Source organism: Drosophila melanogaster, chromosome X (genome assembly GCF_000001215.4).
Source record: "Drosophila melanogaster chromosome X".
NCBI lineage: Eukaryota > Metazoa > Arthropoda > Insecta > Diptera > Drosophilidae > Drosophila > Drosophila melanogaster.
The window spans coordinates 10,139,736-10,165,393 of record NC_004354.4 but is presented as its reverse complement, the minus strand read 5'-3'; the positions used below and the strand labels follow the sequence as shown (position 1 = coordinate 10,165,393).

The window sequence follows — 25,658 nt, the reverse complement described above, 5'->3', positions numbered from 1 at the left end:
ATTACACTTGAATCTGAGCTTCGAAGCGAACAATTTTCGAATGCTGCTGATGTTTTTTTTTGTCGCTCTTTGATGGCCCACCGTTTTGGCACCTGTGCCCCAACTGCAAGAGTGTGTGTGTGTGTGTGCCAGCGGCAACATCTCTCACCTGTCGCCGTGCATCAGAAGGAAAAAGAGTTGGTAAAGAGCACCTGGTTCCGCCCCTTCGCTGAGTGAAGGCGGTTGAGGTGGGCGGCTTAACAAGTATGAAAAGCCAGGACATAAAATTTAAACAAGCTGCTGCAACAATCGTCTGCGTCCAGACCACTGCCCCTCCTGTGCACTTTTCCGTACTTTTTTCCTAGCATTTCTTTCGTCGTGGCCTGTGGCTTTTCCTCTTGCAGGTTCGTTTTCATAGGCGGACCGTTGAATTTTTGAAGCGTGTACGCGATTTTTATGCCATTCCTTTTTTTTTGTTGCCCTGCATAGTACTCTTCTTGTCGCAGTCTTTTCCTTTTTTTCGTAGCGGAAAAGAGGGGGGGCGTGGCCATATTGCCAGCACTTGGCGATGTGCTGCACGCGGAACATGCAAAACCACAAATGATGGCAAAGTTGAGCAGGGTGCGTGTGGCTGGCTGCCCCTGCGGCATCAGCAAGCACCCCAATCACGACTGCAGATTCGGCGACTTGGAGGCAGCGGGCGGAACCAGAATCAGGATGAGGGCCCGGTCCTGGTCCCGGACCAGTACCAGGATCACAACCAGAACCAGAACCAGGAGAAGAGTGTTCTGGCATTCGCCGTAGCTGTCGCACTTTCAGTAATGTGACACTTTGGGCCATGGCATGTGGCAGCTGCAACAACAGCGGCGGCAACGAAGCTGCAGCAGCAACAACAACCGGAACCGGAACAACAACAGTGCCAACTCTTTAGCCGAAAAGCTAAATACACGCTTTAAGCATGTGGATAGACAGCGATTTTTCCGAGGAAATGCATGTCTGTCTGAGCAAGCGGTTCGATCGATAAATCAAATCGCAAAGAAACTAAATCACTGAGAAATATGGTGTTGCACAAAACAAGCCATTTGTAATATATCCACGTCACATATTTGATATGTTCCACATTTAATAATCTATATAAAATCGATGGCACAAAAACAACAGACTTAAAGAATCAGATTTATAAAAACCATAAATGTCCGGATTTACTGTGCCAAAAGCGTGCAGCAATTGCTTTAAGTGCTCGCAAATTCAAGACTTTTTTTTTCTTTCTACTCGCTCTTTGACTTCATGAAGTGTCAATGGGAATGGAAGTGAGAGGTGCAGAGGATGGAAAGGCAGCGAGAATGAAGTCCAAACAATTTATATTAATCATACGCAATGTGGTGCCAAATTGTTCCGGGCATAGCCAGCACTTAAGGAGGTCGCGCCATTGCCGCAGCTTCACAGCTCCACAGCTCCCGTCTCCTGATCCCCCTGCTCAGTGGCATTATCTTGGTGGGTGCAGTGCAGCAGCAAGGAGAAGAACGCAAGACTTTGATGACGAAGACGATGACGACATTTGCAGCAATTCCCGGACAAAGTCAAGCTCTTAACGCATGCAGGACGCAGGACGAAGGATGCGAGAGTGGCGAAAGAGGCGAGCGATAAAAGCGCCGGCTAAAACGGATGGTGTATTATCCCAAACGACCAGCATATAAAAATAAATCCCCAGCCGAATGCATACAGGAATCGGACCCAAAGTGGGTGTGCCCAATTGGCCTATAATTTGTTAGGCATGAGTGCACTGAGCGAAATGATTTGTTTAAGGGGTATAATCATGCACAAGATCAAGCCTTTCTATGTGGTACACAACACATTTACTTGTACAATCATCATTCAAGTTGGGCGCTTTATCTTTGAGTGTGTTTTACAGCTTATCAAGTATTATGCACAGTGCATTGCTGGCATATAGGCTGAAATGCACTGCTGGCTAATTAAGCTGAGTGAGTAAGGACAATTTCGGATGACAAGTGCATTGGGTTAGAAGGATTATTAATTGGCGGCCAGACAAGGGAGCACTTTGCACTCGATTAGTGTATGTGCAGATTGCACATGAGTTGAGTACCACTAGGGTTGGCATCTCAGGACTTTATGTCCTTAGCCGGGGAACAAGGGACATAAGGGAGCCTTTGCATAATCAAGTCGTTTTGTGTGTGCGGCTATTGCGGCATAAAGTTTCAGGTTTCCTGCGTCTTATGCCCAATTAAGCAGGACGCAAAAAGCCGACCGATCGTATTTACATTTCCGATTCCATGGGTAGTTTACCAAAAATTTTATTAATATAAATGAGCGTTTCAATTTAAATTTGGTTGTCCGCAGGAACAGGCAAACTAATTAATTTAATTTGATATTTTCCCTGTGCTGAAAGCACACAAAATGTGCAGCAAAAATTTATGGCTAACGAAAACGTTACCAATAGCGAATAAACCCAAAAATAAACAAATATTATAAATTAAAATTAGTTGGCCAGGCAAACAAATCATATCTTTATTTTGCTAACTAAAAGCGTTGAGCTATTATGGCTAAACTAATGTTAACCACTGCGTATAAATCCTGCAGTAAAATTTGATACTTTTAATTTAAAGAGCTAGAACTACTAGAACTTTTGCCAATTCACACAACAATCTTAAAGTTTAAGAAGTCCTATAAAGGGTTAATTATGATTATGAGAGGGAAGCAATATTAGAAAAAAGCTTAAATTAAGAAGTATTTACATTTTGCTAGATGTGCCAAACAAAATAAACTTTCTATAAGCAAAACATTTTCCTATTATCTCGTCATTAATTGTACATTTAATTAATCCCTATCTTATTAACCAACAAATGCCAATACTTCAGAAATTCCAACAATCAAGGGCACTGGGGTCTTTTAAGCCGATTGCGTTCTCTTGTTTAACGTGATTAGGCCACCTAATTGGTTCAATCAAAGTGTCTTCAGATTTAATTAAATGCTCCTCTACGGGAACCTTTCAAAACAAATCCCAATAATCGTTGGAATAATCACCTATCTATGCACACACATAAGTCGGCTGTATTGACTGACTGACAAAAGTTTTGCATGGGAAACCAACAAAAAAACAAAAAAAAAGGCGTTGATTATTTAAGTACTTAAACGTGTTTTCGTTAATGAGCTACGAAATAATTCATAAAATGCCGAAAAGGCTGAGCACAAGCTCCTTTTTATTTCTCCTCTGGCCTCCGGCATTTGAAATTACTCCTGTGCGCTGAAAATTCACGAGTATTTACTTAATCTGTCTCCGTCTGCGGGGATTTCCCTCTTCCTTCAGCGAATCATACAATGAAAAATGCTTTTATTTACTTTTGATTATCTGCTTATGGACAGCACGAAAAGAACAACAACAAAGCGTTTGTAAACAAAAAAAAAAAAAAAATACGCCAAAAAGCTGGCTGGCAGAATAAGCTTCTAGTTTAACAAAATGCAGCAGTTGCCATGAATTTAGTGGTAGTAAATTGCGGCAACAATAAAAGTTACCACGAGCTAAAACTTTCACAAGAGGTAGAATTTGTTTTACGCTAATAAATGAAAATTTTAGCAAAATTAAAAGTCTAACCCTTTATGGAAACTGACTACATGCCTGGTGGATTGCTTTTTCAAAAGTGCATTTAAATAAAGTTTTATTTAATGTTTTAATACTTTTTCGTCGATGATTTGCTGCACTAAAAAGTTGTGCATTTCGTAATTAATTTCAATCTAGTGTGAAAATGTTTAATGCCACAATGGAAAGGAAGTAGACTTTTTTTTTAGAATACAAATTTAAGGAGAAGGCGAGAAACAAACGAATAGGCAAACAAATGGGAAACAAATGGCTTATGGCCAGGCTAAAATGTGGACCATACGGATGTTGATGTTAACCAAAAAACCGAGGGTGCTTTCCACAATTCACCTCTTCGAACTTTGCGAGCAAACCGCTTTATGGGTTTTTGCCCTTTTTTTTGTTTTTGCTGTCAACGCTGCCTGTCGCGGTTGTAAAATCAGCGAAATGTTAGCACTCAGCCAAAAATAAACAAAAGCATATTTAGATGACAATCGCCAGGGTCGAGGGTACAGATACTGAGCATTTTATAAGGCTAATCGCTGGCATGAACAGCTTGGCAAAGCTATAAAATATATATGAGAAATTAAATCTAAAATCAATTTATTTACCATGTTACCATTACATAATGGGAATGCTCGAAGGATTTATTTATATACCTTATATATATATATATATATATAAATATGTTGACACCAGTAAATCTACCCGAGAGTTTGGACTTTACGGGGTACTACAAACAAAGCCGCACCTGCACCGCACACACACACATACACACCTATGTATGCATAAGACACACACACCTACTCCTGCCATAAGCCACGTGGCACACACACACACCCTCTTATCGGGCTATAATTTATGGCTAAACGGATGCAGTAAAGTAGCAAAAGCAAATCCAAAAGCAAAAGCAATCGTTTGCAAAGTGTTACCTTTGGCCGGCGGCTATTTAAAGTGTAAACGCATCTCATCTGAATGATAAAGTGGCAAAATATCGTTGGTGCAACAAGTTATGGTATATGCCCCCTTGCCACTCAAAAAGAGACACATTCGAATGTGTGGCACTAACAATTATTGTATTACTATCATGTGCTTGTGCCAATTTAATTGCTTTTCAATGGATGAGAAATCACAGCAGTGGGGCGGATAGCTAAGCATATTGACATGCAAAAATGTATAGCATACATTTTACGGGGGGTTGGTCGTCGGCGACCCACACTGCGTATGAGTAACGCAATTGCTTGCCAGTCGGATTACTCATACGCAGTGTGGGCATTCTGTGTGTTTGCGTGCGGCTCTCATTCCACACACACTCACACATTTTGTGATTTCCACAAAATTACATTTTGCAGTTACAAGTGGTATAAATAAATTTTACGTTTCGAAATGTTTGTCAGTGCGGTCAGTTCGCCTTTTTTTCCTTCCATTTTCCAACCACATCGCCCCCTCATTCGAAATGTTTGTGTGACTTTTGTGTAGCTGTTAAGTGGCAAAGCACACACACACAAAGACAGACCTACACACACACACATGGGAACACAGTTAACTACATTTAAATTGCAATTTTCAAAGCAAACCAAACAATTTCGACGCCATATCATTGAATTTATCTCAGTTATACATATATATGTGCCAATTGTAATATATATGCCTCCATTTGCAATTGACAATTTGATAGTGGCTTATATATAACATGAAATTCTCTAAAATGCTTAACAAGCGATTTAGCTTTTGTTCGCTTACCAATTTTCAGCATGGAAATTATTTGGAAAATCTTCAATTGAAATGTAGAGCTTCAAGTGAAGTTCATTGTTCATTAAGTTATCATGAACACGAAAATGTTCGGATATTTGGCCAGTTCAAAAACCATTTAATATTGAAGTGTTCAGCTCGAGGGGATTCCATTTTGTTTGCATATGACGATGGATTCATATTGATGTGTTTATTCTATGACCAGAATTATATATTTAAAAGTTGGCAAAATAATAAACAAGTACGAAAATTGTTTAGGTCGCAAGGAGTTGAAACTTGGATATATTTTTGTATTTGTATTTCCATTTCCCTAATATTATCAAACTTGAACGTGTAACCTAGGAATATGTTTAAATGTGATTTTGCTTAAGTTAATCAAAGAAATTAAGCTAAATGAATTTCAAATGTTTTCCATCAAAGTAAATTATTGAATTCCATAATTCTGCTACTGGGAAAATCAAAGAAAATTCAATTACAAAGTGAAATGAATTTTCTTGATTCAAATCTATTCATTGATCTATAAATAACGTTAAAATCAGCACAAAACATCTTTATTAATTTAATTTAGTTACCTTTGTCCTTTGTGTATTTAGTGTGTAATAACTGCCTTTGCAATACCACAATTTCCAATTGAAAATAATTGCTAAATGCTCCCTTGCTGCTTAGATATACAAAGTGCTTGATTCAATTATCCACACACCGCTGCCATTATAGCCGATTTCCCCGCACACTCATGACCAAGTTTTCCAATCAAATTAAATATACTTGCGGCTAAAAGCTCGAAACTGGCACTCAATTGTTTTGTGACTACTTAGAGCACTCAAATTGCTTTTCTGGCTGCATCTCTAACTCTCTGGTGAGAATTGGCAGGCTAATTTCCATTTTCCAACTGCGACAGCGGAAGCCAAAGTGATTGAGTCATCGGTCGATTGTTGAATTTCAAGAGTGGTCAGTCCACCATCAGATAAAGGATAAAGAATCATCCCCAACAAAAGGATCCATACAAACACTCACCATTCACATAGGCGGCAAAGTCAAAATCCTTGTCCGGTCGCGCTCCGTCATCATCTTCAATCTCCGATGGCTGCTGATGGCGTTGCTGTTGCAGATCCTTTCCCGCTTTCGGCGCGGAAATGGCGTCATTTCCGGCTGCCAGGGTTACCAACGCTAGACCCATCAGACCCAAAATCAGTGCCGCCAATGACATTGTCTTGGAGCATTTGGGCCTGCGATTTTTGTAGCGGCGGCTTTGCGCCGCCATGCCGCCCACTAATTGCACGCACACGGAAGCGGAAATAACACGCGGTTCGCCCGGGGGGAATACTGTACTTGAACAGCAGGCTGCAGGATATGGTATATAGGATACAGGACCTCCTTACCCCAGCGACAACAACTGCGAGAAAGCACTGCCAAAAAAAAAAAAAAACACAAAAACACCACACACAATCGAAACCGGCAAAGTCTTCGTATGTTGCGAGTTCTGTTGTGCTTCAATTCAGTTCAGTTCAGTTCTTACTACGCGTAGTTCGCAAGCCGGCCACGAAGGATATTCTCGGTTTTTTCGGTTAACGATTCTAGCCGATGTCGGTTGTTGCCGCAAGGACCTGCTGCCTGGCCAACGTGCGAGGCGCAATTGAGCCACCAAATGCGCTGCCATACGCTCATATAGCCTTGTCAGTCGACAGTTGCCAACTTGCAACATGCCGCACATGCCGTCAGGAGCCGAACTTCTGTTTTGGTGAATGGGTCTGGCAATCGGCGAAATCCGAGTCCTATTACGAGTTCAACTTCGAGTCCTGTGTGTCGCCCGACGCCTGCGCCTTTCGCCAAATCTGAAATCACAAAAGGGGGGCGCGCAAAAGGTGCGCGGCAGTTGCAGTTGCCAGAAGTCAGTTGCAGTTCATTTGCTTGGCTACGTGACGCAAGTTTTTCGAGCGTGGCGAGGGGGGGTGTGGGCTTCCCTCGAAAATAGGCAGTGGGAAATGGGACGACTTGCGCGGCAAAAACGGGATAATGGATAATGGTTAATGGCCATTGGCAAATCGAAATTGCATTGCCCCGCCGTTGGGTTGGTGTTTTTCAAAATCAGTTTTAGTGGACAGAATCGGCAACTGTTGCTGCACGATTGCGCTACCGATCAATTGATGTTGCCTGTTGGTTTGCTAGTCGAATTTGTAACTTAAATTAGAGTATAATAAGTAGTTGATTTGATACATTTAACAAGTAATAGAAAGCTCAATAAAATGAAATTAGAACAATATTTCAAAAGCATCTAAAATGGCGGTTGCAATGTTGTGTGCAGCTGCTGCACTTGTCGCTACTGGCATTATCGCAGCTAGTTGATAGTTTAAGCAGCAGCAGTAGCAACAGCAGCAGCAACTGTTGCAGCAGTGTGACCTGTGACCCGTGGCCCCGCGGATCAAGAACAGTTAGACATGATTGCCACTGCCGTTACTGCTACTGTTGCTCCTGCCATTTGGGCCACGATTACGGGCGGACACTGATGTTGCTGCTGGGTTTAACTGTTGCTGTTGTTGTTGGCGGATCCTGTGCGTCGATTTGCATCGCAATTGCAATTGCAATTTCGCAATTTGCCCAATTCGTATTCGTATTCAGTATTTGGCATTCTCCGTTATCCTGCCCCGCCCCGCCGCGCCGCCTTTTCTTTCACTCTTAATTAAAACATTTTGCAGTTGATTTGCGCGGCTGTGCGGTAATTTGATTAGTGCTCGCCCCTTTTGGGAGTTTGTATCCGTATCTGTATCTGCAGCTGCAGCTGCGTTAACGACTCATCGACGACGAGCAAATATCCACGAAATATTCGTAAATATCCCAGCATATTGGAGGTTAAAAAAAAAATGCAGCATTTTCCTGCAATGCCAGAGAAGGCGGTATTACTGCAAAATGGCATGGAATATGTAAAGGTAGATCCGTCTGCCGTTGGGATATTGATAGCGAACAGCAATTTTCAGCTGCAAATAATTAAATCAATCGATGGACTGAGGGAGCATTAAATATTTGTTTTCGACCTGACCTACGGCTGATATTACAAATGAGAACACTGAAAACAGCCATTTGACAAAAATGTAAATGTTTAAAATGGATTTAGAAAAAATATATTTTGCGTAATTTTAAGTTTTTTTGTCATCAAAATTTGCAAAATATGGCAAAAAATTTGAAATTCTACTTTTAAATACAGTTTGAGTGGAAATTTAAATACGAGTTTAACGAGACATTACATTCAATATTTGGACAATTATTTTTAAAGTTGTGACAATAAACCTGATTATTTTACGACCGAAATTCAAAATAACCGTTTTTGGCAAAAATTCGATATTTACGAAGGCAATTTTTGTTATAAATTGGCTAAAAATTATCATAAAGATGAAAGAATAACTGTTTTGAGCAGCTAATTACCAATGCTAACGAGCCCTATCACTTTCTGGAGGATTTAGGAAAATTAATTTTTGGGTCAATTTTCGCATTTTTTGTAAGGGGTAACATCGTCAAAATTTGCAAAAAATGGTCAAAAAATAGAATTTCCATTTGTGAATACAGTTCGATTGGGAATTTAATTACAAGCACAACGAGGTATGACATTCCATATTCAGGCAATTATTTTTAAAGTTATGCCAAAAAAACTGATTATTTGATGGCCGAAATTCGGAAAAACGGATTTAGCCAAAAAGTTGATATTTACAATTGGAATTTTCGTCATAACTTGGCTAAAAATGGTCATATTAATGTAAGAATAACTGTTTTGAGCAGCTTATTACCAATGCTAACGAACCCTATCACTTTCTGGAGGATTTTCGAAAATTAATTTTTGGGTCAATTTTTGCATTTTTTTTAAGGGGTAACATCATCAAAATTTGCAAAAAATGTCAAAAAAATAGAATTTCCATTTTTAAACACAGTTTGATTGGAAATTTAATTACGAGCTCAACGAGGTATGGCATTCCATATTCAGACACTTATTTTTCAAGTTGTTGCAAAAAAACTGATTATTTGACGTCTGAAAGTAGCAAAAAATGGAAAAATATTACAAATTCTGCTTTTAAACACACTTTGAATGGAAATTTAAATACGAGTTAAACGAGATATGACAATCCAAATTTGAACAATTAGTTGTAAAGTTGTTGCAAAAAACGGATTATTCTATGACGAAATTTTGGAAAAAACAGATTTTGGCAATAGCAATACTCAATATTACATATTACTTAAAGAAAATCATAAATTAAAGCACAAAATCCCCTAAATAATAAAACCGTCCACCGTCCACAGCAAACGCAGCTGTAGTAGCTTTTATGTATAGGAAAATGAATTAACACAATGATACGCATTGTTTACTGCTGACATTAATGGGCAGGCGCAAAAACAGAAGACCAGCCAGAAGCAAAAGCTGATCTAATTAAAGTGGCCAACTTATTGGGACGGACTGCCGTTGGCACCTCATTTTCATTGTTATACCATTACGTATTTATTATAAGTATGATTATTATTGTTGTTTTTGATTATCATTGTTTGTTACGACAGCAACGGCGCCAGCATCAGCAGTAGCAATAATAAACTGATGCGTGGACAAAGCGGCGTATACTTGATGCGATTGAGTTTTAGCTTCCACATTATTCCACCAGCTCGGCCATAATGCTCTTTTGGTCATTATTGTTGTTGGCGGCACCGTGAACCGACTAATTGTCGAGCTCTGTCCTTTTGTTTCTCGGCCCCGCAGCTGTGGCCTAGTCAATCCATCCATCCATAGCTGGGCTTTCAGTAACGGTTTTTGGCCCATTCGTCGAAGGCCATGTTGCGCTGAAGGCTGCAACGTACGAGGCGCTAATTGAATTTGCTGCCACCGCTGGCCAATTGCAGTACCAAAAATTGAACAAAGCCGCGCAAAGCACTGAAATAGGCAGAAACCTCGAAAACAAAAAAGCGCAACTGGAGGCCAAACAACTGCGGATGGTTCAAATTCTGGGGACACTCTTCTCGATTTCGGGTATATAAGTTCTTGGCAAAAGATTGCATTTGCCCTTTTGCCCAATTACATAATAGTTTCTTAGACATATTTATAATTTTATTGTTATATTTAAGTAATTGTATCTAAATTGAATACTCTCTTCTTTTTTTTGCAGGGTATCAAATAACGAACAGCATCCACAACAACCAGCACTCGTTGGCAGGATGTGCGAAACGGAGTGATGATGAGGCAATTTGTTTAGGCCAGTTATGCATCATTTGGGCGACAGGGCAGTTCAGTACAGAGCATGGCAATGGTAATCGGTGTATGGTGTCCGATGTTGAAAGGATTGTGGATTGTGGATTGCGGATTGAGGACGAAGGACGATGGGCTTAGGTAGGCAATTCGATTTGACGGCGCACAATTTCCGGTCGCGCCCGGCACTGCGTTACTCATTACAAGCGAATAAGCGCCAAGTCCTTGCGGTCAGAAGCGCGTGCCGCCCCACTCAGCTTTATTCGCACACACGGAAAACTTTCACAATTAGCGGCCGGATTCCGGCTGCGATCCTGCAGGATATTTCCGGACTACCGCCGCCGGCAGCAGCAGCAGCAGCAGCTCCTCGGATAATGTGCGCCCAGAAAGATCTCGCAGGCGGAGCAGTAATGATTCGTTGTCCGGCAGCCATTCCATAGATACGGAAACAGGCAAGCGCAGCAGCACCAACTGAAAACAAAAACATAGATACATATATACGGATATGAGTATATCAAAGTTCGAGGTATGTAAATCGAAAGTTACTTTATCTATTTCCATTATTTCATACGATTTTTGAAAGTTTACTCATCATTTTGTTCATATTTAGTGTTAAGTACTTGAAACTTAGCACTTCTGAAGCTAACAACGTTTTGGGTTAAAAGTTAGTTAAAATTTTCAAACTAATTTAAATACCCAACTCACCCAAAAGTGCACAAGCAGAGGGCCCAAAGGTTAGTCCGAGCATTAGGTGACCTCTTCAAACGGGTGACTCCCCGTTGACCACAAGCTGGGCACACGATGTCCATCGCCTGGCTACCCAGTTTGGGTTGCGGGCTTAGGATAAAGAAATCTGGCCAATACACAATTTCAAAATATGCAATCGAATGAGTGTTCAGTTCATAGTTACCATCGCACTTACTTCTCACTGGTGGCATTGCACGATGATCGATGCTATTGTTGTCCGCTAATCCTTCCGATTGTACGCTCACCTCGTCTTTCGTTTGGGACATCGGCATCGGCATCGGCATTTCCTCCACCCTGGACCTTAGATGTTGGGGTTCTGCAAAAAGGGTTCTTCGCCGATCGTTGGAATAATCCAAATTATTCTGAATCGTAAACGTTTGCATTGCATCATAGTAGGTCGGCGGTTCCGATGGCGACAAGGACATGGGTCGCTCTATCTGCAGATCCTGGCCGGGATCCTGGTCTTGGAACAACATGCGATGCTTCTCTTCGGCCATTCCAAACCCTTCTGTTGGGCCAGTTTCGCCCTACGATGGTTTTTATTCCTTGGCAAAAAAGAAACAACCAGCCAAAAACAGTTGTCGATGATAGTGAAACATTCTGGGCCAATTAACCAGCTGCTAGCGATATCAACGAGTCACCCCAATAGAAAACTCCACAGTTGGTCAAAAAGTGCTTGAAATGGAAATGGTCTAGCTGAATCACCTTTATTTCATCGTCGTTGGAGAATATTGTCAGCTTCCGTTTCATTTCCTGTTCATAACTTTTGCAATATGTGCTGCTGACCGCTTGCACTGGCAACACAAATTTTCAAATGCTCAAAAATACACGTAAATATTTTTACAAAAATTTCTTAAAATTATTTGAAGTGTATAAATATCTCTTTAAAACGAGTTGCATAGAATGTTATGAATCAAAATCTTATAGTGTTGCTATTTCTCGCATAGAGTTTTCCACAATGTATTCCTGTTTGCGTATTCATTTTTGTTTTTCTGTTTTCCTTCAAGTTTTTTCAATATTTTCCAACGACACGATGAGGATGGAAAAATGTGAATGAAATTCTGTTTGCCACTTTGCATTTAATTAACTTTATCGCATGCATGTAAATAGTATACAGGCGCAAATAAACTAAACAGGTATACGGCAAATTATAATGAAAACTTTCATTTGCATACGGATAACTGACATATCTGGATTAGGTAAAAAAATATACCTTTAGTTTATCCAAAAAAAAAAAAGGAACGTTCTTCTTTACATTGCTTAAACTAACATTTATCGTTGTCCGTTAAATGCCTGAACTTTCCTGATATTAAATTTGCCTGTTTTTTTTTTAAGGTCTTAAATTTTATTTATGAATTCCAGGGTGTGCCAACCTTTGATTTGCTTACTCCTGCTGTTGTTGTTCCGCCATCTGCCATTCAAATGGGAATCGGGTTTTTTTGGGATCGGGGCACTGAGAGCTGTCGCTGCATAAATTTGCAGTCCATTTCAAGTTGGCTCATCGCTTTGATGTTTGATTTATTGCACGCTGTTTGTGGGCCCAATGGGGGGGGGGGGGGGTGTGATAGGGGATTGAATAGGGGTCAAGGGGTTAAGGGGGGGTGGGGTCCGAGTGCCATGCCGTGGGCTTATCGGCCGACATGCCAGACAATTGTGAATAGCAACTGCAATTGAATTTGACAGCGGCGGAGTGAATGGGGACCAACTCGCGTATCAGGTGCTGACTTGGGTACGCAAATAAATGTATGAGGCGGGCAAATAAATCTGTAAAAGGGTTCGCATTCCATTATGGATCCTGACATTTGTCTATTTATGCATTCTAAAGGTCAGCTATCAGGGTTTAAAAATGGAGCTACATAAATAAGTTAGTTGTTAAAGGTTAACAGGGGCGTATCTTTATTATTGGATTATTTATTTATTTACATTTATTCCTGGCAGTTCATTTAGTTCATTAAATTCTTACATTCAAATTAAGAGCACTCATTTGGGCCACTCCTTGCTCGATAATCCCGACGATTGGCCTTCGTTTTTTGGGGGTCTTGGGATTTGGCTCAACATTCGTTCAACTGATTAAACTGTTAGCTTATTTTCGCACAGACCGCCTATAGCTCTCTCTCTCTCTCTCTCTCTCTCTCTCGCTCTCTCTAGCAGAAGCACCTTCTCTGTCGCACTGATTGCGGCTTTGGCTGAAAATGTGTGCAAATAATATTTCGTGTAATTGCAATTAGCGCCAAAAAGGTTTTCACCGTTCACAGCTGCTGAATGGAGCAGTCGTATCTTCATCTCCATCAGCGCCCACTTTTCACCACGCTTTCACCACCGCCCATATAATCTGCCTCTTTCACTTTTTTTTTATATACAAATATACATACATATATACGTGTATATACATATATATTTATATATCTATTTGTTGTTTGCTTTTGCGAGGAAATGCGTCCGTGCGAATTGCGATTTCTTCGATGCTTCAATTACATTTGTACACCTGGGAAAAATATTCACCCGAAGATGGCAAGTTTTGTACAAGTTTTGGTTTGGCAAAACATAAGCTTGAGAAATATTACGAATTGTTTGTAGTGTAGAAATACTCCATGTACCTAGGCGCCAGGAAATCAATGTTTAAAAGGGATGCTGAACTGCCTCTTCTCACACCCTCCTGCTGGCTTGTTAATTTGCCAAAAGAGAGAAAAAAAAGCCCGAAAGAAGTGAAGGAAAAGATATTGAAGGTGCCAGATCCACAAAACTCTACCCTCATCCGCAAAATTCTTCAGCCAAAAAAAAAAAAATGCTGAACACTAAAGCGACTAAATAAGGGGCAAGAAAAACAAAGGAAAAAGTCGAGTAAATGTTCCTTGGGTTCGTGTAAAATAGTTAAAGTTATGAGCCAAAATGGAGCCAAAGAGCAAAATCAACTCGCTCACACGCACACACATACTCTCAAGCACTCAAAGTGCAACAGTGTGTGTGTTTTTTTTTTTTTTTTTTTTTTTTTTGGTAGGGTTTTGGGGCACGAGTAATTCACATTTCGAGCACGTCTCGCTTTTATGCTCTTAAATGGCGAGTGTATCTGTGCAGGACCTCCATTTCCCATCACATGTGTGCGTGTGTGTGTGCGTGTGTGTGTGTGCCGTCTGTGGCAAAACGATAATTTTGTTGATGATGCCATGATTATAAGTTTTAGCCTCATCGCAAGAGCTCTCAGCTTGCCGCGGGGAACAATGGCGGTTAGAAAACAGCCAAGAAAGCGTTGAATCCCCGGATTAGTGACTGCCGCAATACCCGGTGTTTCACTTAAAATATTTATTAAAAAAAATAAATGCAAACAGTTGAAAATAGCGTCGAATTGAAAAACTTGACTTCCATATATTAACTTATTTCATTGCGATTTTGCAATAAAGTACTTTTTACTCAAGATTTCTTGAGTGTCCAAGTGGTCATGTGCTAGGTACTATCACCACTGGCTTACAGGGTATCATCTTACATACAAAGACCTGCCGACCAAGCAACCCAGCGACCGTCACCGGGCGCAATCAGGGGTTCAAGTGGCGTGTCTGCCAGCCGCGTATCTGTGCCACATGTATCCGTATCCGTTGCTGTATCTTTTCCTAAGTAAATTACACACACATATGTAAGGCAGGGCACAGGGGCTACGGCTGCTGAGGTCCGCATCCCGTGCGCGTGAATGACCCACATAAATAGCCGCGTGCCCCAACTTCACACAGCTCTTTATTGGCACGTAGCAAACAAAGCAACGAAAAGTAACACAAAATTCGAAATAAGATGTAGAAATGCGAAAAAAAAGTGTTGGGGGGGGGGGGCTCCAACCATTCAACAGTTCGATAGACACATTTTTCATTATGGAACTTGAATTGAATTTCAACTCGACCGCCGCAGGACTAATCGTAAGTGGGTTGATATTTGGCCCAAATCGATTGGCATACCCGAAGGCCTGGTGATCTACTCAATATTTCATAGGACGCCCTCAAAATGAAGTGACATCTGGACAGGACGAACACGAAAGCACACACACACACAGAGACAGACACAGGACTCATTTGACCAAGCGGAGATATGCATCATTAGCAGGACCAAACATACGTATACGTAATTTCTTGCCCCCAAAATATTTGTCTAATAAATTGTGTATTTATTGCTTGTGCGCCTGTAAGTAGCCATAAATTTACGAACATGACATGGCCAAGTTTCCTTCGTCCTGCTATTGATTTATTATGATTTTTGTTTTTTGTTGCTTGCGCCGCCTCTGCAATGCCGTCTTGCCGAATCTCCAAGTTTTATGTGCTACGCAAAAACCGAACTGTTGCATGTTGCTGCGGCAACTTGCGGCATGTTGCCACTGCTGCTGCTGCTGCTGCTGCTGCTGTCGACAGGCGCATTAACTGTTTGCTCGGCAGATTTTTGGCAGACAATGTGAAAATGTTTACACTGCACTTGCCGCCCGTCAGTTTGGTTATTACTGCTGTTCCTACTCGGGCTGTTTAACCCCTGTTGACCCCACCCCTACATTGCCATGAATATTACACTTTTTGCCCAGCTTAAAGTAAAATGTTTTTGTACAATCAGGACATCAGCATCAGCGGGACACTCGGTTTTGGGTAAAGCAAAAAAGGAGCAAGGTGTATAATCTTCATTTTTAAAGAAATTGTTGCCTACTTTTATGCTGAATTTATGCAGTCAAGATTTATAAGGCGCGCAGTTTCTAATTGGATTTTTGATTATATAAAAGGTATATTTTATGTAAAATAATATATTTTCCCTATTATAGATTTTTGCTAGCGTACATTTTTGTAATTCCACTTAATACTTTACCTTTTTTTTATATTTAAAATAAATATTTCAATTTCCCAAATGGTCTCTTGTAACTTCTATAGTTTTTCCCATGTCGCCATACGTGGTATGCAAACTTCACATGTTTTTCCTTCAGTTTTCCACATCAACTTTTCATCCAGATGCTCCTTCATGTGATTGTGGATGTGGATGTGTGTATGTGTGTGGGTGCGCTGAGTGAATGTGTGTGTGTTAACTTGGAAAAGTCGAGAATCAGGAGTTCGCTGAAACGCTAATGTTGTTTTTGTTGACTCTGCTCTCGAATTCCGACCCCTCGTAGTGTCCTTCGTGTTTTTTTATTATTATTCTTTTTGCCAGCACTTATGGCCTAATGCCACATTATTTGAAAACAGTGCGAAGAATTCAATTTGAACAAAAACATCTGTTGGATGGATATGTTTCAATTCTGTATTTAATGCTGCCTTCGATATACAATATTTGTAATATTTGCTTAAAACGTAATGCTTAAACATGGATGGAATGATATAACATAGTTGTGGATTCTGGGCGATAATAAGTTTTAAATAGTGTAAGGCTATAATTAAGCAAAAAAAAATTGGAAGTAATAATGATGAGAGAAAACCACGAACATGATTATGAGTAAGAGTTTAAAATCTATAATGAAAACATTTTCGTCATTAAACATAATTTTTGTATATATGTAGATTATTTTAGTTTATGTGTAGATCAGTCGGTGTGCAAGCACTGCTAAACGAAAATCTCTAAAAAAAAACTCTTTACTATAAATACTAGTTAAATGAAACGAATCAAAAATTTAATAGATCGTGCATTGAGTTGAGTTTCAATCGAGAGTTTCAGGCCAGGCAGAATAGTTTCCTCCAAAACGAGGGGGTGGGCGGCAGGGTGGTGGGCACAAGGCCTTCCCAAATGGCTGTATCGAACACATCCTTGACTTTGTCCTGCGAACGAAATAATATGGTTATTAATCACTGCTTAATTAAATCAATAAAGCCATGCAAATAAAGTTCTCTGCTACATTTTTTGCTCCACTAATTATTTCCATTGTTGAACAGGATGTGTGGAAAATAAAATACTTATCGCTAAATTAACTAACTGTTTGTACGTTTGTTTATTTAGAAACTACCTCTGCTATTACTTATTTGCTAATTATTAGTTAATGACAGTTTTAATATAACATTTATTTAATTGCTCAGCTAGTTACGACAGCTCTTGCATATTTCTGTTTCGGTTCCTTTAAAGATCGGCCTATTTTCCTGACGTTTTTCAACGAAGATTTGAAACAGTTCTTGCCGCCAACGGCTTTGCAACTTAATCGCGGCTTGTTATATATATATATATAATATATATATGTGTGCTGTCTTATTTTGCAGCAACTAGCGAAGCACTTGGCACAACAAATTGTCACCATCATCGTCGACATCATCATCATCATCATCATCATCGTTATCGCCACACTCATCTGGTGGGTGGTGGTGGCAAGTGCTTTATAATTTGTTGCAATCGCTTCATCTTCGTTGTCGCCTTCTTTTGTGAATTCTTCCCCATTTCTCCCCACGGTGGGCGGTTTGTTAACAGAGAGGGCGTGGCAAAAGCTGTTACCTTCGGGGAAATCCACGCAGAGTGCAATGCACGGCTGACAGGAGCCGACTGCATTCAGTCGGAAGTGTTGGGGCAAACAAGGGGATTCCCCCGACCTTCTGCGTCTCTTTCTCCACTTTAACAACCGCACAATTATGATTATTGTGTGTCTGTGCGTTTGTGCCGTGTGACAAGGCGACTCAAAAGGATGAAAACCGACCAGGACCAGGACGAACTGCCTCCCGCAGGAGGACACCTCCTTTTTTGCCGGCGGAATTTAGCCAGGCGGTGTATTTTTTTTTCCTTTTGCCAGGAGGCTTCTCCCGCTGGATTATCCTTTGTAGTCATTAGGGTATGCTCCCTAATGGAGTTACGTTTAAATAATATTCCTTAGTTATAAAATTATCAGCTGTTGGCTACTATAAAAGTTAAAAAGATATTAAATGGAATTTTAAACCCTTTATTAATTCTTTCCTCCAACAAGGCCTCCTATTTACTACTGAGTATCTATTATTCCATACAAAACTTTCCCCAAAAGAGTGCTACATAACTTTTTTTTTTCAAGTGTTTACACAACTCAACCGCAGTGAAGTCAGAGTCGCGGAGCAATGACTTGTCTGCCTTTTGCCTTTAATTAATATGACGTACTCTTTTCATTCCACATTTTATCATATATTTGTTTTTTTATGATACGATTTTCCGCGTTTTCTTTTGGCTGCTTACTAACTAACCAACCAACTCACCTGTGTGGCTGACGAAGTCTCAATGTATTTTGCGCCAATTGTTGTTGCCAAATCCCAGGCGTCTGCATATGAAATTGCTTCCTCGCCATTTGTCTGCAAAAAGATAAAAAGGGATGCGGAAAAAGAAAATCAAGTTAGCTCCCGGCAAGATGAAATCAAATCAGAATTTCATAAATATTTGAATCGCAGCCAGATAAATAATGATTCAGTCAGCCTCGGGCAGCACAAGTACATATTAATAAATCCATGTTCATAACGAAGAATTCTCATCGACTCACCTGCAGTTTGTTGAGGACATTGGGACTGGTGCGAAGATCGGCCTGGGTGCCAACCAAAATCAGTGCGGCCTTGGTCTTGGCGAATTTCGGTGCCCATTTGGTTTTGATGGCCCGAAATGTTTCCGGTTTTACCACCGAAAAGCAGAGCAGGAAAACATCGCTATCCGGATAGCAAAGCTCCCTTAGCGGATCCAAGGTGTCCTGGCCAGCGGTATCACAAATGGTCAAATGCACCGGACTCTCGTTAACGTTGACATCGGCTGTAATAATACACAATGTACTCGTAGTTATACAAATGCTAAATGCTTTGCTTTCACACATTGTATGCAATATTATCCCATTTCGTTTGAAGTTACAACAAAAGAATCAATCAATTGATTTGTGTGTGCGTGGTGCGTGTGGATTCACTTTGGCCTGATTTCGTTGCAATTTAATTGCAAAATATGTAAATTACTCTCACTCTTTGGCCTTTCACTTCTCGCACTTTGTGATTGCATTTTGCTGTCGGAATTTAATTTAATTTTATTTAAAATGCTTTACCCAATGCTTTTGTTGTCTCCTCCACGCAAGTGCAAATTTTTGGCATAGCACATGGCACACTCAAACACCCACTCACCCACACACACACACGCATACCACAGCAGTGGACACACACAGTGACACGACACAGGTAGCACCACTTTGACTCACAGAGGTATTTTAAATAAAAAAAAAAAAAAAAAGAAAGCACACACAGACGTACTGGGAAAGTTGTGCATGCCTGCAAATTTGGCAATTCATTCAGTTCTCCATTCGCATTTTCTTATAATAAATGGAACTAGCCGTTTTCAAGTTTCAAGTTGAGAATTTTCTTGGGAATATAAAAATGATACTTTGCCTCACAGATATATTAAATTTCCCTACCATATCTGCGAAGAATACATTAAATGTTGACTTCCTACTGTTTTTCATAGTAATTTATAATGATTATAATGTAATGATGAACTCCAATTAAGAACACAAGTCCGTTTTAAGTTGAAGGCAGCCGTCGGGCTGACATATATTTATTCAATTTCTTCTTTTGATTTTTGAGTAGGCAGAAATGGTTCTGTCAGCTCAACGTCTACCGAGTCTCCCCGATTTTACAGTTTTTTATATATTTTGACTTAGGCTAATCCGCGTAGCTGCGCTGCCGGGTACGCCAGCAGCGGAGCGGCGTTCTTATGTATATCTTATATATCTAGGCTTATCGGGAGAGCGAGATATGTATGTACGTATGTAATATGTATTTGGTCGGCGTGTGAATGCTGACCATGCACTTATACTTTTTGCCTTCGAGTGGGTGATCATGTTACATCTGCCCTGGCCTAACTGCGTGCATAAACATAAACATAAACATAGCAACAAAGTGCTGCCATAAGTTAATATGCTATTTTATTTAATTGTTCTTAATATTGCATAGGCACATACTACATCTCCCTCCTTTTGAAAAATAACGTAACCTAGTGAAGTTATTTTGATTATTAAATGCAAATTATTTTATTTTTATTTTTATTTTGTTTGTGTTTTTGTTTGAACAACAATAGTTGATTTTATAATGCAAAGATAAAAATATACGTAGTGTATGGAAAATTTGTATAAATGATTAAGGAAAATATAAGTTTAAATTCAATCATGAATGAAATTTCTTTAATCTATCTTTATGAACTATTTGTTTTTTGTTTTTATTAGTAAGTAGCGTAATATTGTTATTATCTCCTATGCTTTCTATCTTATAGGGCCCCGTATATTTAAAGTCTAATTTATGACCTACCTCATTTCTTAGTAAAACTTTATCTCCTACTTCTAATTCTATGTCTTTTATTTTTAAGTCATAATTTTCTTTATTTTTTTCTTTGTGTGCTTCAAGAAGTTTTCTTGCTCGAGCATATGCTACCTCTAACCTATATTTACTCTCCTTAGCGTAATCATCTATGTTATATATTGGTTCTATGCTATGTAGTTTATTAAAATGTTTTGGTAAATTACTTGTTCTACCGAAAACTAATTCATATGGACAATAATTATGTACCATAGATTGGGTCGTGTTGAAGCAGTATACGAAATATTGAAGCCATACGTCCCAATCGGTTTTGTCCGTCGATATGTAGGATCGTATATACTCGTTTAAAGTTCTATGACTTCTTTCTACTACTCCAACTGTCTGGTGGTGATGAGCTGTTGATGTTATATTTTTTATTTTCAAATATTTACACAGGTCAGTAATTATTGAATTCTTATACTCTGTTCCCATGTCCGTTATGAACGTCTTCATTGGACCGTACTTTAGAATAAAAGATTCAAATATAGCTTTTGCGACTGTTTTTGCGCTTTTATTTGCTATTGGTATGGCAACTAAGTACTTGGTTAAATCACATATGAGAGTGACTGCGTACTCGTTACCATTTTCTGACTTGGGTAGTGGACCAATTGTGTCCACAACAACTCTATCGAAAGCATGTTCTGGTGTTTCAGTTATCGTCATTGGAGTCTTTGTGTGCTTTGTTGTTTTTGCTTTTTGGCATTTTTGACATTTTCTTACGTACTCTTTTATGTATTTACTCATATTTTTCCAGTAATAATGTCTTTTGACCTTGGCCAAGGTTTTTGTAATGCCTGTATGCCCTCCTTGTATTGGATCATCATGTAATGTAGACAATATAGCTTCTTTTTCTTTTTCATTATTTATTTGGGTCACCGGGTTAAGTAGCGCTACTTTTAAATTCTTTAATATTTTATTGCCCATATTTTTAAATTTATCTATTGAAACGTGTTCAAAGATTTTTTTCCACGGTGCCATTTTGATTTGGCTGATATCATATATACCGGCCTGCAATTCAAGCCTTTGGAGAAATTGATCTAAATCAAGAATTCCATTAGTATAAAGATCACCAACATCATATCTTGCAATAATTTTCTTTCCATGTTTAAATAAACATATCGAGTCATTCAATTGCAATGTCACTACTTTTCGTACCTCGTCATTTGTTATGACTTCGTATACGTTGGGCTCTGAAGCTATTTCTTTGGTTTGCTTTTGCAAATCCAATTGTTCTTTTCCTGCGCAGGATTTTTGTCTACTTTGAAATCTTGTAGTGACTTTTAATATATTTCCAGTTATATCTTTTAGCTCTTTGATGGTTATTCTTGATAACGCATCTGCTACATGATTGTCCTTGCCCTTTAGATACTCTACTGTAAAATTATATTCCTCTAGTTCAAGCCTTATTCTAGTTAATTTAGAGCTGGGGTTCACCATCGAGAATAAATATGTCAATGGTCTATGGTCTGTTTTCACAGTGAAATGTTTTCCGTAAATGTATGGTCTGAAATGTATTATTGCCCAATGAATTGCTGCTAACTCTTGTTCTGTTGTACTCTTATTGCTTTCACCTTTCGTAAAAGCTCTGGATGCATAAGCAACTGGGAGTTGGTGGCCATTATGGTTTTGAGTTAAAACTGCGCCACACGCTTGCTTGCTTGCATCTGTTGTTATGCAAAATTCTTTGCTGAAGTCTGGGTACTGCAAGAGTGTTGGGTTAATTAGCTGAGATTTTAAATGTATGAATGCTTTTTGACATTCATCTGTCCACTCGAATGGAACATTCTTTTTACATAATCTTGTTATGTGCCGCGAATAGTCGGCGAAATTTTTGATAAAACGTCTGTAGTAATTGCAAAATGCTACAAAACGTCTAGCGCTGTCCGCATCATGTGGAACTGGGTAGTTCTGAATGACATCATATTTTTTGTCATCCGGCAAAATTCCTTTGTCTGTGCATTTGTGTCCCAAAAATGTGACTTCATGCATGAAAAATGAACATTTTTCAGGATGTAACTTTAGGTTGTATTCCCTGCATTTACCAAAAACTTCAGTGAGGTTTTTAAGCATATGTTTTTCGGAACAACCTATGACTATTAAGTCATCCATATAAAGGAATGCTTGAGACGGTTCTATTCCGGAGAATGCTATAGTCATCATTCTTTGGAATGAATTAGGCGCTATTTTTAAGCCAAATGGCAATCGCGTGAAACGATATGAGCCATTGCTGGTTGAGAAAGATGTTATATCTCTCGAGCCTTCATCCAGTTCGATTTGATGAAAACCTGACATTAAATCAAGGCAGGAGAAATATTTTGCTCGACCAAGTTGGTCCAAAATATCATCTATTCTCGGTAGTGGAAATTTGTCAGCTAAAAGTTTCTTATTAATTTGGCGATAGTCTATTACTAATCTCCATTTCTTTTTATCAGAATTCGGGCTTGACTTTTTGGGTACTAATAGCAAAGGGCTATTGTACTGTGAAACTGATGGTTCAACTATTTTATCTTTTATTAATTTCTGAACTTGGGCTTGTATTTCTTCCACTTGACTATGAGGACTTCTATAATTTTTCGTGTATACTGGCTCATCATCTTTTAATCTCAACTGTTGTTTATACAAATTATTAACTGTTATAGGTTCTGATTCTAATGCAAATATATCTATATATTCGCTGCATATATTTTCTAATTGTGATTTAAACAATTCGGGGAAATTTTTCTTTAATTGAGATAAGACAGTTTTATTTCTGTGTTCACTATTTGCCTGAACTACATTGTAGTTCGAAAGTGGCTCATATTTTAGAGTGTCCATATTGACTAATTGGTCGGAATCGGTTGTATTTAAAATTCGGACAAATGTATTACTTGATGTTGCGATTGTATTTGCAACATAAATACCAGTTTGAATTTCCTGGTTTGGAATTAAAATGTTATCATCTTTTGATGATACTATTAATCTTCGGACAACTTGGGATCTTGCTGGTAATAACGTTGTGTTAATACCAGAGCTGTATGCTATGGGAATATATATTGGAAATTTCAAATTGTTTGGTCTAATTATAAACCAATCTTCTTCTTGGTTTAAATCGATTTGGCAATTATATTTTTTTATGAAATCTATTCCGATTATTCCATCACACGGTATTGGAAAGTTTTTATCTACTAAATGAAAATCGTGTGGGATAACGTATTTACCTGTCTGTATCTCAATAAAAGTCTGTCCTCGAGACTGAATTTTCTGTTGGCCTATGCCTTGAATGTTTATTTTATTGGTTATTTGAATATTAGAAAATTTGTCAGAGTTCTCTTTGAGAATAGAGATATCTGCACCTGTATCAAGTAGAAAAACTAGTTTTACGCCTGTTTTGGCATGAATGAATGTAGAAAATATGTTGAGATTATAATTGATGGTGTATACTCTACGATCTTCTTCTACTGAGTACCTAAAGGCTGTTGCGAGTTTCCCTGTTCTTGGATTACTCGTACATTGGCATTGTTTCTGTTGTAGTTGTTCTGACTGTTGTTACGGCCTCTGTTTCCATTATAACGGCCTCTGTTATAGCTATTATAACGGTTATTATTTCCATTATAGCGGTTTTGATAACCGTTATTCTGGTAACCGTTATTTTGGTAACCGTTATTTTGGTAACCGTTATGGTAGTTGCCTCTAATACTATTGTTATTAAAGCCTCTACCGCGGTTACTACCTCTATTGGCATTTCCGTATCCTCTATTGGGTCTGTTACCTCTAAAGTACATCACTTTATTGATGTCACCGGTAACTCTTGTACTCGTTCTTATGTATGCGCTTATCGCTGCATCCATAGTGGTGCAAGTCCCTGCTTCCAGTACTGTTTTGATACTTTCGTGCTCAGCACGATGTATCATGGTTTCAATTGCCTCTTTGGTGCTTAGACCAGTGGCATGTTCTAGAGGTATACCCTCATCGATATAGGAAGCTTCTAAAAGTTTTCTCAGGCTATCAACTTCAGCGGTAAATTGCGTTGCAGTTTTACCTCTCTGCTGAACTGTTGCTAGCTTTGCTTTGACATTACTGGATGTCTCACCGACAACTACTTTCTGCAATTTGTTTATAATTGCTGGAATTGTCGTTTCATTGTCAACTGAGTTCAAAATTGTGCCAACTATTTTTGACTTAATGACCTCAACTGCAATGTCTTCAAATGGTCCCTTAGCTAGGTCTACCAATTTGATTGCCTTAATGAATCTTTGTAAATGGATCTTTTGCCCATCAAATTCTGGCACTGTGCAGGCGACTTCCCTAATGTAAGACCTAATGGCAGCTGCTTCTTCTGCCATGGTTAAGTTATTTTCGGAGTCGGCTGCGTTATTTGTTTTATCGTCGTTCTTCAGCATTAATTTTGCTGGTATAGTTAGATCGTGAAGATCTTCCTCTTTAATGTCTTCCTTGACTATAGTCCTATCTTCCTCGTCAGAGTTAGTGCTGTCTTCATTCAAATTTATTCTTAGTGGGGTGTTTACTATGGTTGGAATTTCTATCTGGAGACTGAATTTATTTTTTATAAATATTAATTTTTCTCTTAATGTCACCAGTAGGTTCAAAGCCTTAGCACACTGTTTGCGTTCCAAATTCTTTCTATTTTGTTGGATCAACTCTCTGATTTCATTATAACTATTTACCAAGACTTGGGCATTCCTATTGATTGTTACAGCTTGTGTTGATCTGTTTTGCGTTAAGCACTTATAGGATTTTCTGAAATTTTCATTTTGATCTTTTATCTGATCAACAAGCTTTTCCCAGTCCATGCTGTGGTATACTCATAACTTCAAATTTATTCATTTGTATATATTTTTTTTTTTTAATGTAGATAAATTCAATATTACGTTTTATATTTTTTTTTTTATTTATTATTTTTTTTTTCATATAATTTTTCTCATATTTTCATTCATAATTGACTTTATTAAAGATCTTCCTTAAATATTATCTATACCGTTAGCAGTGCTACGGTATCGTTTCTTAAGACACTTGTTATGCAGTTTGTATATTTTTATTAATGCATTGGATACCATAATTAATGCAATTACAATTAGTATTATGGTTATCCAGAACAAGTCTGCATTTT

At 38.9% G+C, this 25,658-nt stretch overlaps 3 protein-coding genes and 1 non-coding gene across 7 annotated transcripts in view, besides 1 other annotated feature; 1 reads left to right on the top strand and 3 right to left on the bottom strand.

Annotated features, from left to right (window-relative positions):
• CG43902 (uncharacterized protein) overlaps positions 1–6,960 on the bottom strand; it is a 36,904-nt gene extending 29,944 nt beyond the window's left edge. The window contains exon 1 of the mRNA NM_132380.2: positions 6,338–6,960. Within this exon, the coding sequence (NP_572608.2) occupies positions 6,338–6,584 (247 nt within the window). The 5' untranslated portion in view covers positions 6,585–6,960. The remainder of the gene's footprint in view (positions 1–6,337) is intronic.
• asRNA:CR44894 (antisense RNA:CR44894) overlaps positions 1–25,658 on the top strand; it is a 94,235-nt gene that overhangs the window by 43,181 nt on the left and 25,396 nt on the right. Inside the window, exon 3 of one of the 2 annotated variants that reach the window (NR_123853.1) lies at positions 10,459–10,679. This is a non-coding gene — a non-coding RNA (antisense RNA:CR44894). Of the gene's footprint in view, positions 1–10,458; positions 11,065–25,658 lie in introns of both variants that reach the window. The other variant, NR_123854.1, reaches the window with a different exon arrangement.
• CG12645 (uncharacterized protein) lies at positions 10,385–11,782 on the bottom strand (the record flags this gene model as incomplete). Of its 2 annotated transcripts, none has more annotated exons than NM_001103465.2 (3): positions 10,385–11,009; positions 11,244–11,391; positions 11,449–11,782. In NM_001103465.2, 3 exons carry the CDS (start codon positions 11,780–11,782, stop codon positions 10,871–10,873), a joined length of 621 nt encoding a protein of 206 aa, NP_001096935.1. In that variant the 3' UTR covers positions 10,385–10,870. The 2 variants fall into 2 exon arrangements, with proteins under 2 accessions (NP_001096935.1, NP_001259393.1); NM_001272464.1 differs by having other exon boundaries at positions 11,461–11,782.
• RhoU overlaps positions 16,518–25,658 on the bottom strand; it is a 62,350-nt gene continuing 53,209 nt past the window's right edge. For both annotated transcript variants that reach the window (NM_001042801.2, NM_001298144.1), the window contains 3 exons: positions 18,712–18,971; positions 18,434–18,526; positions 16,518–17,050 (listed from right to left, as the gene is read on the bottom strand). In NM_001042801.2, the coding sequence (NP_001036266.1) occupies positions 16,946–17,050; positions 18,434–18,526; positions 18,712–18,971 (458 nt within the window). In that variant the 3' untranslated portion in view covers positions 16,518–16,945. The remainder of the gene's footprint in view (positions 17,051–18,433; positions 18,527–18,711; positions 18,972–25,658) is intronic.
• Positions 19,684–25,658: part of a mobile genetic element that runs on past the window's edge.